General features: G+C 48.4%; 1 protein-coding gene across 4 annotated transcripts in view; it reads right to left on the reverse strand.

Annotated features, from left to right (window-relative positions):
* The window catches only part of IL17RC (interleukin 17 receptor C), a 176,510-nt gene that overhangs the window by 62,488 nt on the left and 101,844 nt on the right, over positions 1-12,178 (reverse strand). For all 4 annotated transcript variants that reach the window (XM_063940950.1, XM_063940951.1, XM_063940949.1 and 1 more), the window contains exon 6: positions 4,225-4,336. In XM_063940950.1, the coding sequence (XP_063797020.1) occupies positions 4,225-4,336 (112 nt within the window). The remainder of the gene's footprint in view (positions 1-4,224; positions 4,337-12,178) is intronic.

Below are 12,178 nucleotides of genomic sequence, written 5' to 3' on the forward strand. Positions count from 1 at the left end.
AACCTCGAGGGCAAAGTCCGGAAAGACTGAGATCGTGTGGTTGTCAAATAGTAATGGGCCTTGGAGTCGAGCCAGACGGAGTATAGTGTCCCTATCTTTAAAATGAAGAAGACGGGCAATAAATGTCCGAGCAGGAGCGCCAGGTGGAGGAGGACGTGATGGAAGACGATGTGCCCTTTCTACTGCGAATTGCGGGCTGAAGACTTCACGTGTGAATACCTTAATCAGCCAGTCCTCAAAGAATTTCTCCGGTGACGTTCCCTCCGCCCTCTCAGGCAGCCCGACCAGGCGAACATTATTCCGCCGAAGCCTGCCTTCTATATCTGACAATTTAGCATGTGCTGATGACAATTGCGTGGATAGGTCGTCCACCCTGCTTTTAAGCGGAGAGGTAGTATCCTCCAAGTCTGAGATGCGATGTTCTGTCTCACTCACTCGTTCACGGATCTTTTGGAGATCTTGGCGAAGGAGGGAGACGTCTATCTGAACACGCTCAATTTTGTCGGAAACACGCTGTTCAGAGGCAGCAATGGCCTGTATTATTTTCTGCGTGGAATGCATCGAGTCAGACTGGGTCAAATCATCACACTCAGAATGCGGTGAAGGAGGGTTGCGAGCAGTCAAGGGAGTAGATTGGGAGGAAGAGGATTCCCTTGCATATTTCTGCAGTTTAGCAGCCGCTCCTGTTTTCCCCATTGTGGTGGCCAATACGGGGCACAGGACTAGTGCAGGGTACAATGGGATCCAGGTAAAATAAAATAAATTAATAAAATAAAATAAAATAAAAAATAAATAAAAAGGGGGGGGGGAGGTACGGAGGAGCAGCAGTTATAACACTTGTCTGCGGAGGTGAACAGACCCAGCGTCAGTGCAGTGAGGCAAACCGATGCAGTCTCTGCAATTATTGAGCAGGGTGGTCAGGCAGGATAATAGTATAAGCTTATGTCCAATGCTGCCAGTAACTACGGCAGGTGCACAAATCCTAACAGCTGAGGTGTAACATGCAGATTAGCACAGTGGAACAATGCAGCAGATTACCTTGGAGCACGGAGCCACAGCCACAGCAGGCAGATGCACCACAGTCACACTAAGCCACAGCAGCCGAGCACGGCCAGCGGGTCCGGAAGCACTCCCCCACAGTGGCAGAACGGAGAAGGAGCAGGCTGATGAGTACAGGCAGCGATGGGTCCCCCAGCAGCGGTGAGGATGTTTCTCCGGCTGCACCACGCGGCGGGAGGTCAGAGGTCGGCGCCTACCCCAGAGGCGCACTGAACAGGGACTCAGCGGGGCTCCAGCAACAAGGAAGGAAGGAGGAGGCAGCGGGAGGACGTCCAGGCACCGCAGCCGTGAGTCGGACGTAAGCCGCCAGAGAGTGTAGGGCAGGCAGGCAGACGTCCCGCTCCACACGGGTAAGACGGCCGCTGAGATCAGCGCCGGGGCACAGCAGGCAGCAGTCCACTTCTCCACAGCGGCAGCACGGGTCTGCGGGCAGGTGTCAGTGAACCCAGAGACACACCAACGGATAGGGCTTGAATAGGGTTGCTTTTAAGTGGGCAGCATCAGGCAAGAAACGGATGTAAAAAACGGATTTTGTGCGGGAGCTTACAAGCTATGCTCCTACTCCATGCTGCACCAAGCTCCGCCCCTCGTCAACCACTGTTTTTGTTATACAGAGCTGACACTGTCACGTAATTTTCAACAGTACATCCACTCAGGTGTCGACCCCCTAGGGGGTGACATCACTGTTACAGACACTCTGCTCCGTCTCCACATCATTTTTCTCCTCATACATGTCGACACAAACGTACCGACACACAGCACACACACAGGGAATGCTCTGATAGAGGACAGGACCCCACGAGCCCTTTGGGGAGACAGAGGGAGAGTTTGCCAGCACACACCAGAGCGCTATATATATACAGGGATAACCTTATATAAGTGTTTCTCCCTTTATAGCTGCTGTTTTATATTTGCTGCCAATAGTGCCCCCCCCCCTCTCTTGTTTTACCCTGATTCTTGTAGCAGGACTGCAGGGGAGAGTCAGGGAGCCGTCCTTCCAGCGAAGCTGTGAAAGAAAATGGCGCTTGTGTGCTGAGGAGAAAGGCTCCGCCCCCTTCACGGCGGCCTTTTCTCCCGCTTTTTTCAGGAAAACTGGCAGGGGTTAAATGCATCCATATAGCCCAGGAGCTATATGTGATGCATTTCTTTAGCCATATAAGGTTTTTATAGTGTTTTATTGCGTCTCAGGGCGCTCCCCCCCAGCGCCCTGCACCCTCAGTGACCGGAGTGTGAAGTGTGCTGAGAGCAATGGCGCACAGCTGCAGTGCTGTGCGCTACCTTATTTGAAGACAGGAACGTCTTCTGCCGCCGCTTTCTCCGGACCTCTTCGCTCTTCTGGCTCTGTAAGGGGGCCGGCGGCGCGGCTCCGGGACCCATCCAGGCTGAACCTGTGATCGTCCCTCTGGAGCTAATGTCCAGTAGCCAAGAAGCCCAATCCACTCTGCACGCAGGTGAGTTCGCTTCTTCTCCCCTTAGTCCCACGATGCAGTGAGCCTGTTGCCAGCAGGACTCACTGAAAATAAAAAACCTATTTAAACTTTTACTTCTAAGCAGCTCAGGAGAGCCACCTAGCCTGCACCCTTCTCGTTCGGGCACAAAAATCTAACTGAGGCTTGGAGGAGGGTCATAGGGGGAGGAGCCAGTGCACACCAGCTAGTCTAAAGCTTTTACTTTTGTGCCCAGTCTCCTGCGGAGCCGCTATTCCCCATGGTCCTTATGGAAGTCCCAGCATCCACTAGGACGTCAGAGAAATGACTGCTGAGTATTATCATCCTCCAGGGGGAGCTTTAACACATCCTGAATAGCCAATATGAGGGGTTCAATGACCTGTGTAGAGGTGGAATCCCCACTTATGGGGTCCACATCTTCCTGTATATCATCATCAGTATCTGACAGGAGTGCAGGTAGAGCACGTTTTTGTGCCGCTGTAGCAGACAGGGGGGGATGTTTAGTAGTTAGACTTGCCACTGCTTGTTGCAGTTCCTGAGTTTTATTTGCAGTGAGCTGAGATGACATATCATACATCATAGTTTTGATAGCCCCCAACAGGAGGGCTCTGGACTCTCCCCCACATTGTTATCAGCATTCTGAGATGACTGACTACACTGCTCACATGATATTGAGCCAGATGAACTAGGGGAGAATCTATTATGACAAACACTGCATAACTTCTGTTTTACTATATTGAATAAGAAAAACAGGTACAATACACATACAACACAGCCTGAAATACAATACAAGCCTGTCCTATTGCATGTGAGAGGAGACACAGGAGAGAGGACACCAGCGCACCCAACGCTGAACAGCCCCAGTGAGGCTGTCAGCATTTTATATATGTAAAGAGCAGTGAGACTGTATTATGGAAAATCCCTCAGAGGGATGTTACTCGTGCACACTATAGCGGCTCTCCCCCTCTATACCCGGTATCAGTGATCCAGGAGGAGCTGTTGAGGCTGCTGCTATGCAAAGGAAGGCGCCAAAATGCCGCTGAGCCCGCTCTCATTTAGCTCCACCCCCCGCCATGGCACCGGAGCTACTGTTTTATATTTATACATGTCTCCCTATGTTTGTAGCCTCACATAAATGCTTGGTACAATGTATTTTAGCCAGTCTCACGCAGGGGCTACAGCGGGTCCCCCCCAGGAGGGACCTGTAGGCCTAAACCGCGCTTCAACCGCACAGTGAACCGGGGTAGTACCTTGCAAGTATCACCATCGATGATCACCTTCAAGCAGCGTTAGCGGTGTGCGCATGCTGCGGCTCTGACAACCAAGGCGCCAGGCCCCGCTGAACAAACAGCCCCTCAGGACGGTGGTCCGGCTCTGCACCTCAAGAGGCTGGTGACCGCCCTTCCCCCCTCCCCTCACGGTGCAGGTATGCTGTTGCCCAAACAGCATACCGAAAGAAATAAAACTTGAAAAGAAATTGAGCTTGCAGAGTGTGCATCCTCTCCTGAGGGCACTTTTTTCTAAACTGACCTGTAGGAGGCGGCATAGAGGGGAGGAGTCAGCACACCCAGTTGAAGAGATTTAAAGTTCAATGACTCCTTTGGACCCGTCTATACCCCATCGTACTAATCTGTCCCCAATATCCCTTATGGATGCTAGAGAAAAAATATTTTCTATGGTTTCAACATATGTAAATGAATACAATAATGTCACTTACCTGGAAAATCATGGGTCACGTTAATCACATCGAAGTACCTCGGGACCGTATATGACATTATAGTCATGTCGCCGCCAGGACTTGCCTGAAAACAGTTATACACCAGAGAACCCTAAAAAAAAGAAACACATTAAGAATTGTGTCTTGACTGCAATCAAAACCTGGTAATTAATTACATAACTACACTGATCATTAGTACATATACTTAATAAGAAAATATCTCTCCTATGGCGCTGCAATGGAGGCAGCAAAAGATGGTACTAAATAGGTCACCAACCTATTAAAGCAAAAAGACAACAGAAAAGTACAACCTCACTTTGCGCGTCCAAATGTTCAAATTGTCCAATGATCCTCACAGTGGAGGATGAAGATTTTTCAGATCAAACATAAAACAGAAAGAGATACAAAAACACAAAATAGTGTAATACACTGTATTGCCAAAAATGGGGTATATGACTAAAATTCCTCCCAATGTGTAGAAAGGATGATGATGGTGACAAGATAGTCCCAAATCCAAGATCCACCTCCGTCTGAAAAGGGTCACCCGAATGTTGTGTCAGGAAAAGGTCCTTACATGTATGCTTACTTGTATACAAATGATGCGAAGCTCATAAAGGTTTCTTTAAAACTCCGGCTCATACGTCACTATATGAATAAAGGCCACTTTTTCCTCATATGGAAAATATAAAACAAAAAGAGGACCGATATTAAGAGCAAAAAGCTCATTTATTTAAGAGTAGTAAACAGATCAAAGTGGTGGACAAACAGCCATACCATAAATGGAAATGATGTTGTAAATTGGCATAAATATCCGGATGTTAGTGTGCCAACAGATTCTCATATATGGATGGTAATGGTTGAACGCCATAACTGATAAGGAGCAGAATCCTATGCCAGTGTTTTGTCACAGCCGGAGTTTTAAAGAAACCTTTATGAGCTTCGCATCATTTGTATACAAGTAAGCTTACATGTAAGGACCTTTTCCTATTTTGTGTTTTTGTATCTATTTCTGTTTTATGTTTGATCTGAAAAATCTTCATACTCCACTGTGAGGATCATTGGACAATTTGAACATTTGGACGCGCAAAGTGAGGTTGTACTTTTCTGTTGTCTATTAGTACATATACTGTATTTGTGTTATCACTCCAGCACATGTACAGACGCGTCCTCATTCATCTTTGCAGCAGTTGTGCCAAACAGCCCCTCTTGGCGCGCCAGGCCAGTGAGAATGTTCTACCTTCGGGCGTCTTTGTTGCCGAATTAATCGTAATGCAGTGCGACTAGGACGCACGAGGACACTGTGCTTATTAATGCGATATATGACACTTGTACAGTATATTGTGTGTGACTGAGGGGTAAATTTACTAAGGTGGGAGTTTTTTAGAACTGGTGATGTTACTCATAGCATCCAATCAGATTCTACTTAACACTTATCTAGCTGCTTCTAGAAGATAATAAATACAATCTGATTGGTTGCTATGGGCAACATCACCAGTTCTAAAAAAAAAACTCCCACCTTAGTAAATTTACTCCATCCTGTAATTTCTATATACAGTTAAGATTCTCTGAAACTTTAAATACAAAGTTGTCTGGTTGACTATGCTGTGGAAATACAAAAATAATCCTTCATTCCCTGGCCGGATGAGTAAAGTATATTACATTGTACCTGCTGCTTAAACATAGTAGTGGCAGCCATTTTTTTAGGCTGGATTCTTACGAATGTTGCTTAAGCTATCAATTCACTGGTGACATCACATAGGCATTCCGCAAGGAAAATGTACACCAAGTACAGTAGGTGTTAAATACAATTATACAATTACCTGAGAGTCTGAGTGGTATATTTGCTAAAGTGCGGGTTTTTAGAAGTGGAGATGTTGCCCATAGCAACCAATCATATTCTAGTTATTATCTATTAACGGCTTGCCCTCACGGCCATTAGACTGCGCCTCATAGACGCAGAAATCTGCTCACACTATGCACCTCAATGTGTGACCATGTATCCGCCAGCCCCGCCATCTTACACCTGATGTTACAAAAATAGGATTTTGGTTACCTACCGGTAAATCCTTTTCTCGTAGTCCGTAGAGGATGCTGGGGTCCATATTAGTACCATAGGGTATAGATGGGTCCACCAGGAGCCATTGGCACTTTAAGAGTTTAATAGTGTGGGCTGGCTTCTCCCTCTATGCCCCTCCTACCAGACTCAGTCTAGAAACTGTGCCCGAGGAGACAACATACTTCGAGAGAAGGAATTACACAGATAGTGGCGAGATTCATACCAGCTCACACAACAGGTAAGTCCGGCCAACATGCCGGAACAACTCAGCAACAGCTGAAACATTAAATAACGCAGAACTTACCTAGGAACCAGGCAGTACTGAACTATAAAACCAATGCAGGAAAACGCAGCGTTGGGCGGGCGCCCAGCATCCTTTACGGACTACGAAAAAAGGATTTACCGGTAAGTAACCAAAATCCTATTTTCTCTTACGTCCTAGAGGATGCTGGGGTCCATATTAGTACCATGGGGATTAGGGTGTATCAAACGCCCCATGAATTTTTAAAAGTAAGAAAAATGATTTGTCCCCATGCTACATTTTTTTGAGTTGTTAAGGATATATTGCATACCAATTTTGAAGAATCTGAGATGATATTTATGTGGCCCACCATGCCCCTGAAGATTAAAGATTTCTATTAATTTCTATTTTTCTATTTATTTTATTTCTATTTATTTCTATACATTTCTATTTATTTTATCTGGAAAAAGAAATAATGATTTGATTAATGATTTGTGATTTGGATGGGAACAGCCACGATAGGCCCATGAGGCTCCATGCTGTTCCCTTTCTTTGTTATGTTCTTATGTTCTTAAATCAATGTAAGACACGCATTCATGGCACACATACAATAGTTGGCTTCGTTTTGCTAAAGTTAGTTGTTTTGTATAATACAATACAGTACAGTACAATACAATACAATACAATACAGACAATTTTTGGGTGTGAAGGTGGGCCACCTAAGTCAAATCGTACATCAAAAAAAATTTGCACAGGTGTTTCTATGCTAAAAAGGTACATATTAAGAATAGGGACAGCAAGCATTCCGATTGTTGGCCCGTTTGATGCACCCTAATGGGGATGTACCAAAGCTCCCAGTACGGGAGGGAGAGTGCGGAGGCTCCTGCAAGACTGCAAACTTGAGGTCATCAGAGGCCAAAGTATCGAACTTGTAAAACTTGGCAAACGTGTTCGACCTAGACCAAGTAGCTGCTCGGCAGAGTTGAACAAGCGAGACACCCCGGGCAGCCGCCCAGGAAGAGCCCACTTTACGAGTAGAGTGGGCCTTAACAGATTTCGGACACGGCAACCATGCCGTGGAATAAGCATGCTGGATAGTGAAACGGATCCAGCATGAAATCGACTGCTTAGAAGCAGGACACCCAATCTTCTTGGGATCATAGAGGGCAAACAGAGAGTCACTTTTCCTATGACGAGCCGTCCTCTTCACGTTAATCTTCAAAGTCCTCACTACATCCAAGGCCTCCGAAGCAATTGAGGAGTCAGTAGCCACTGGCACCACAATAGGCTGGTTGATATGGAAAGCCGATACAACCTTAGGTAGGAACTGTGGACGAGTCCTAAGTTCCGCCCTGTCTTCATGGAAGATCAGATAGGGGCTTTTACAAGATAAAGCCCCCAATGCCGACACGCGTTGCACAGAAGCCAAGGTCAACAGGTGACCGACTTCTACGTGAGAAACTTGAGATCAGCCTCCTGCAGAGGCTCAAACCAAGCAGAACTCAGGAACTGCAACACCACATCAAGATCCCAGGGTGCCGTTGGCGCCACGAAGGGAGGCTGGATGTGCAGAACCCCTTTCAAAAAGGTCTGAACCTCAGGGAGGACAGCCAATTGTTTTTGGAAGAAGATGGACAAAGCAGAGATCTGGACCTTGATGGAGCCCAATCTCAGTCCCATATCCACCCCTGCTTGCAGAAAAAGGAGAAAACGTCTAAGTTGAAACTCCACCGCAGGAAACTTCTTGGACTCACACCAAGAAACATATTTTTTCCAAATGCGATGGTAATGTTTAGACGTTACCCCCTTCCAAGCCTGTATCAGGTTAGGAATGACCTCACTCGGGATACCTTTCCGAGCTAAGATCTGGCGTTCAACCGCCATGCCGTGAAACGTAGCCGTGGTAAGTCTTGATAGGCAAACGGCTCCTGCAGTAGCAGATCCTCCCGAAGAGGTAACGCCTTGGATCCTCCAGCAGAAGATCCAGTAGATCCGCTTACCAAGCCCTGCTGCGCCATTCCAGAGCAATGAGGATTGCCAGAACCTTTGTTCTTCTTACCAGTTGAAGAACTTTTGGAATCAGAGGAAGTGGAGGGAACACATACACTGACGTGAACACCCACGGTATTACCAGTGCGTCCACCACCACTGCCTGAGGGTCCCTTGACCTGGAACAGTACCTCCCCAGCTTCTTGTTGAGGCAGGAGGCCATCATGTCTATGTGAGGAACCCCCCACCAATCGGTTACCTCCTCGAACACCTCCGGGTGGAGGCCCCACTCTCCCGGATGGAGATTGTGGCGGCTGAGGAAGTCTGCTTCCCAGTTGTCTACTCCCGGAATGAAGATTGCCGACATCGACGCCGCGTGTCTTTCTGCCCAGAGGAGGATTCTTGACACCTCTGACATGGCAGCCCTGCTCTTTGTTCCGCCTTGTCGGTTTATGTAGGCCACCGTGGTCACGTTATCCGACTGCACCTGAACAGCTCGATCCTGTAGAAGGTGTCCTGCTTGCAGAAGGGCGTTGTACACGGCCCTTAGCTCCAGGATGTTTATTGGGAGAAGGGATTCTTGATCCGACCACCTTCCCTGAAAGGTTTCCCCCAGAGCGACTGCTCCCCAACCTATTAGACTTGCATCTGTGGTTAAAAGGATCCAGTCCGGAATTCCGAACCTCCGGCCTTCCAGAAGGTGCGGAAGTTGTAGCCACCAGAGAAGTGAAATCCTGGCTTTCGGAGACAGGCATATCCTCTTGTGCATGTGTAGGTGAGAGCCCGACCACTGGTCCAATAGGTCCAGCTGAAAAGGTCGAGCATGAAACCTGCCATACTGCAGAGCCTCGTAGGCGGCAACCATCTTCCCCAGAAGGCGGATGCATTGATGAACCGATACCCGGGTAGGCTTTAAGACATCCCGGACCAATGTTTGAATCACCAATGCTTTCTCCACCGGGAGAAAAACCCTCTGCACTTCCGTGTCGAGGATCATTCCCAGGAAAGACAGCCTCCTTCTCGGCTCCAGATGAGACTTTGGAAGGTTCAGGATCCATCCGTGCTTCCTGAGCAGCTGTGTCGTGAGCGCGATGGAAAGCAACAACCTCTTCCTAGACGACGCCTTGATCAGGAGATCGTCCAGATATGGAATTATGTTCACCCCCTGCTTGCGAAGGAGAACCATCATCTTCGCCATCACCTTGGTGCTGTGGAGAGGCCAAACGGCAGCGCCTGGAACTGATAGTGATCGTCCAATAGTGCAAACCTGAGATATGCCTGATGCGGCGACCAAATGTGAATGGGGAGGTAAGCATCCTTGATGTCCAGCGACACCAGGAACTCCCCCTCCGTTTGACCTGAGATGACAGCTCTCAGAGATTCCATCTTGAATTTGAACTCCCTGAGATAAGGGTTCAAAGACTTTAAGTTTAGAATAGGTCGTACCGAACCATCCGGTTTTAGTACCACGAAAAGGTTCGAATAATAACCCTTGTTCCACTGCTGAGGTGGAACTGGGACAATGACCTCTGACACCATACATTTTCTGATGGCCTCCAGAAATATTGTTCTGTCCGCCAGCAGAGCTGGCAAGCCTGACTTTAAGAAACGGTGAGGTGGGGGATCCTGATACTCCAGTCTGTACCCCCTGGACACTATATCCAGGACCCAGGGGTCCAGGCCAGACGACACCCATACATGGCTGAACTGCCGGAGTCTTGCCTCCACCTGACCCTCATCCAGGCCTAGCTGTCCACCGTCATGCGGAGGACTTAGGGGTATCAGAAGCGGGCTTCTGGGCTTGGGAACCTGCGGGGGCAGGTTTCTTTCCTTTGGCACGACCACCTCTGAAGGTGTTCGAAGGCTTGTTCTTTCTAGACCTTGCGGGCCGAAAGGACTGAGACGTGGCTGGCGTAAAAGGCTTCTTTGTAGCCGGTGCAGCTGAGGAGAGTAAAGTAGACTTACCCGCGGTAGCTATGGCAATCGACGCATCCAGCGCCTCCCCAAAGAGAGCCTGACCTGTATAGGGTAGGCCCTCCACACTCTTCCTGGATTCCGTGTCCGCAGACCATTGGCGTAGCCAGAGACCCCTGCGAGCCGAGACGGACATGGAGGAGATCCCCGAAGCCAGGGAACCCAGGTCCTTCATGGAATCTAAGAGGAATCCTGCAGAATCCTGAATATAGCGTAAAAACAAATCAACGTCACCTTTATCCATCGTAGTCGATTCCTCCTGTAGAGCAATTGACCACCTGGCAATAGCTTTCGCAATCCAAGCACAGGCTATAGTAGGCCGTAATATAGGCCCGGAAGCCGCGTAAATGGATTTAAGCGTAGCATCCACCTTGCGATCTGCCGAGTCCTTCAGCGCGGTAGTTCCCGGGACTGGCAACACCACCTGTTTAGACAGCCTGGAGACAGAGGCGTCGACTATCGGCGGGGACTCCCATCTCCTCCTATCTTCCTCTGGGAAGGGAAAAGCAACCAAGACCCTCTTAGGGATCTGAAATTTCTTTTCCGGAGTTTCCCAGGCCTTTTCAAAGATAGCGTTTAATTCTTTGGATGCCGGGAAGGTGAGGGGGGCTTCTTATTATCTGTAAAAAAAAGGCCTCCTCCACCTGCTCAGGAGCTGTGTCAGAAATATGTAAAAATAAGAATTTACTCACTGGTAATTCTATTTCTCGTAGTCCGTAGTGGATGCTGGGAACTCCGTAAGGACCATGGGGAATAGACGGGCTCCGCAGGAGACTGGGTACTCTAAAAGAAAGATTAGGTACTATCTGGTGTGCACTGGCTCCTCCCTCTATGCCCCTCCTCCAGACCTCAGTTAAGGAAACTGTGCCCGGAAGAGCTGACACAACAAGGAAAGGATTTGGAATCCAGGGTAAGACTCATACCAGCCACACCAATCACACTGTACAACTTGTGATAACCATACCCAGTTAACAGTATGAATAACAACTGAGCCTCAGTAACAGATGGCTCATAACAATAACCCTTAAGTTAAGCAATAACTATATACAAGTATTGCAGAGAGTCCGCACTTGGGACGGGCGCCCAGCATCCACTACGGACTACGAGAAATAGAATTACCGGTGAGTAAATTCTTATTTTCTCTGACGTCCTAGTGGATGCTGGGAACTCCGTAAGGACCATGGGGATTATACCAAAGCTCCCAAACGGGCGGGAGAGTGCGGATGACTCTGCAGCACCGAATGAGCAAAGGCAAGGTCCTCCTCAGCCAGGGTATCAAACTTGTAGAACTTAGCAAATGTGTTTGAACCCGACCAAGTAGCAGCTCGGCAAAGCTGTAAAGCCGAGACCCCTCGGGCAGCCGCCCAAGAAGAGCCCACCTTCCTTGTGGAATGGGCTTTTACCGATTTAGGATGCGGCAACCCTGCCGCAGAATGAGCTTGCTGAATCGTGTTACAGATCCAGCGCGCAATAGTTTGCTTTGAAGCAGGAGCACCCAGCTTGTTGGGTGCATGCAGGATAAACAGCGAGTCAGTTTTCCTGACTCCAGCCGTCCTGGCTACATAGATTTTCAAAGCCCTGACTACATCCAGTAACTTGGAGTCCTCCAAGTCCCGAGTAGCCGCAGGCACCACAATAGGTTGATTCAAATGAAACGCTGATACCACCTTAGGGAGAAATTGGGGACGAGTCCT

Source organism: Pseudophryne corroboree, chromosome 9 (genome assembly GCF_028390025.1).
Source record: "Pseudophryne corroboree isolate aPseCor3 chromosome 9, aPseCor3.hap2, whole genome shotgun sequence".
NCBI classification, from domain to species: domain Eukaryota; kingdom Metazoa; phylum Chordata; class Amphibia; order Anura; family Myobatrachidae; genus Pseudophryne; species Pseudophryne corroboree.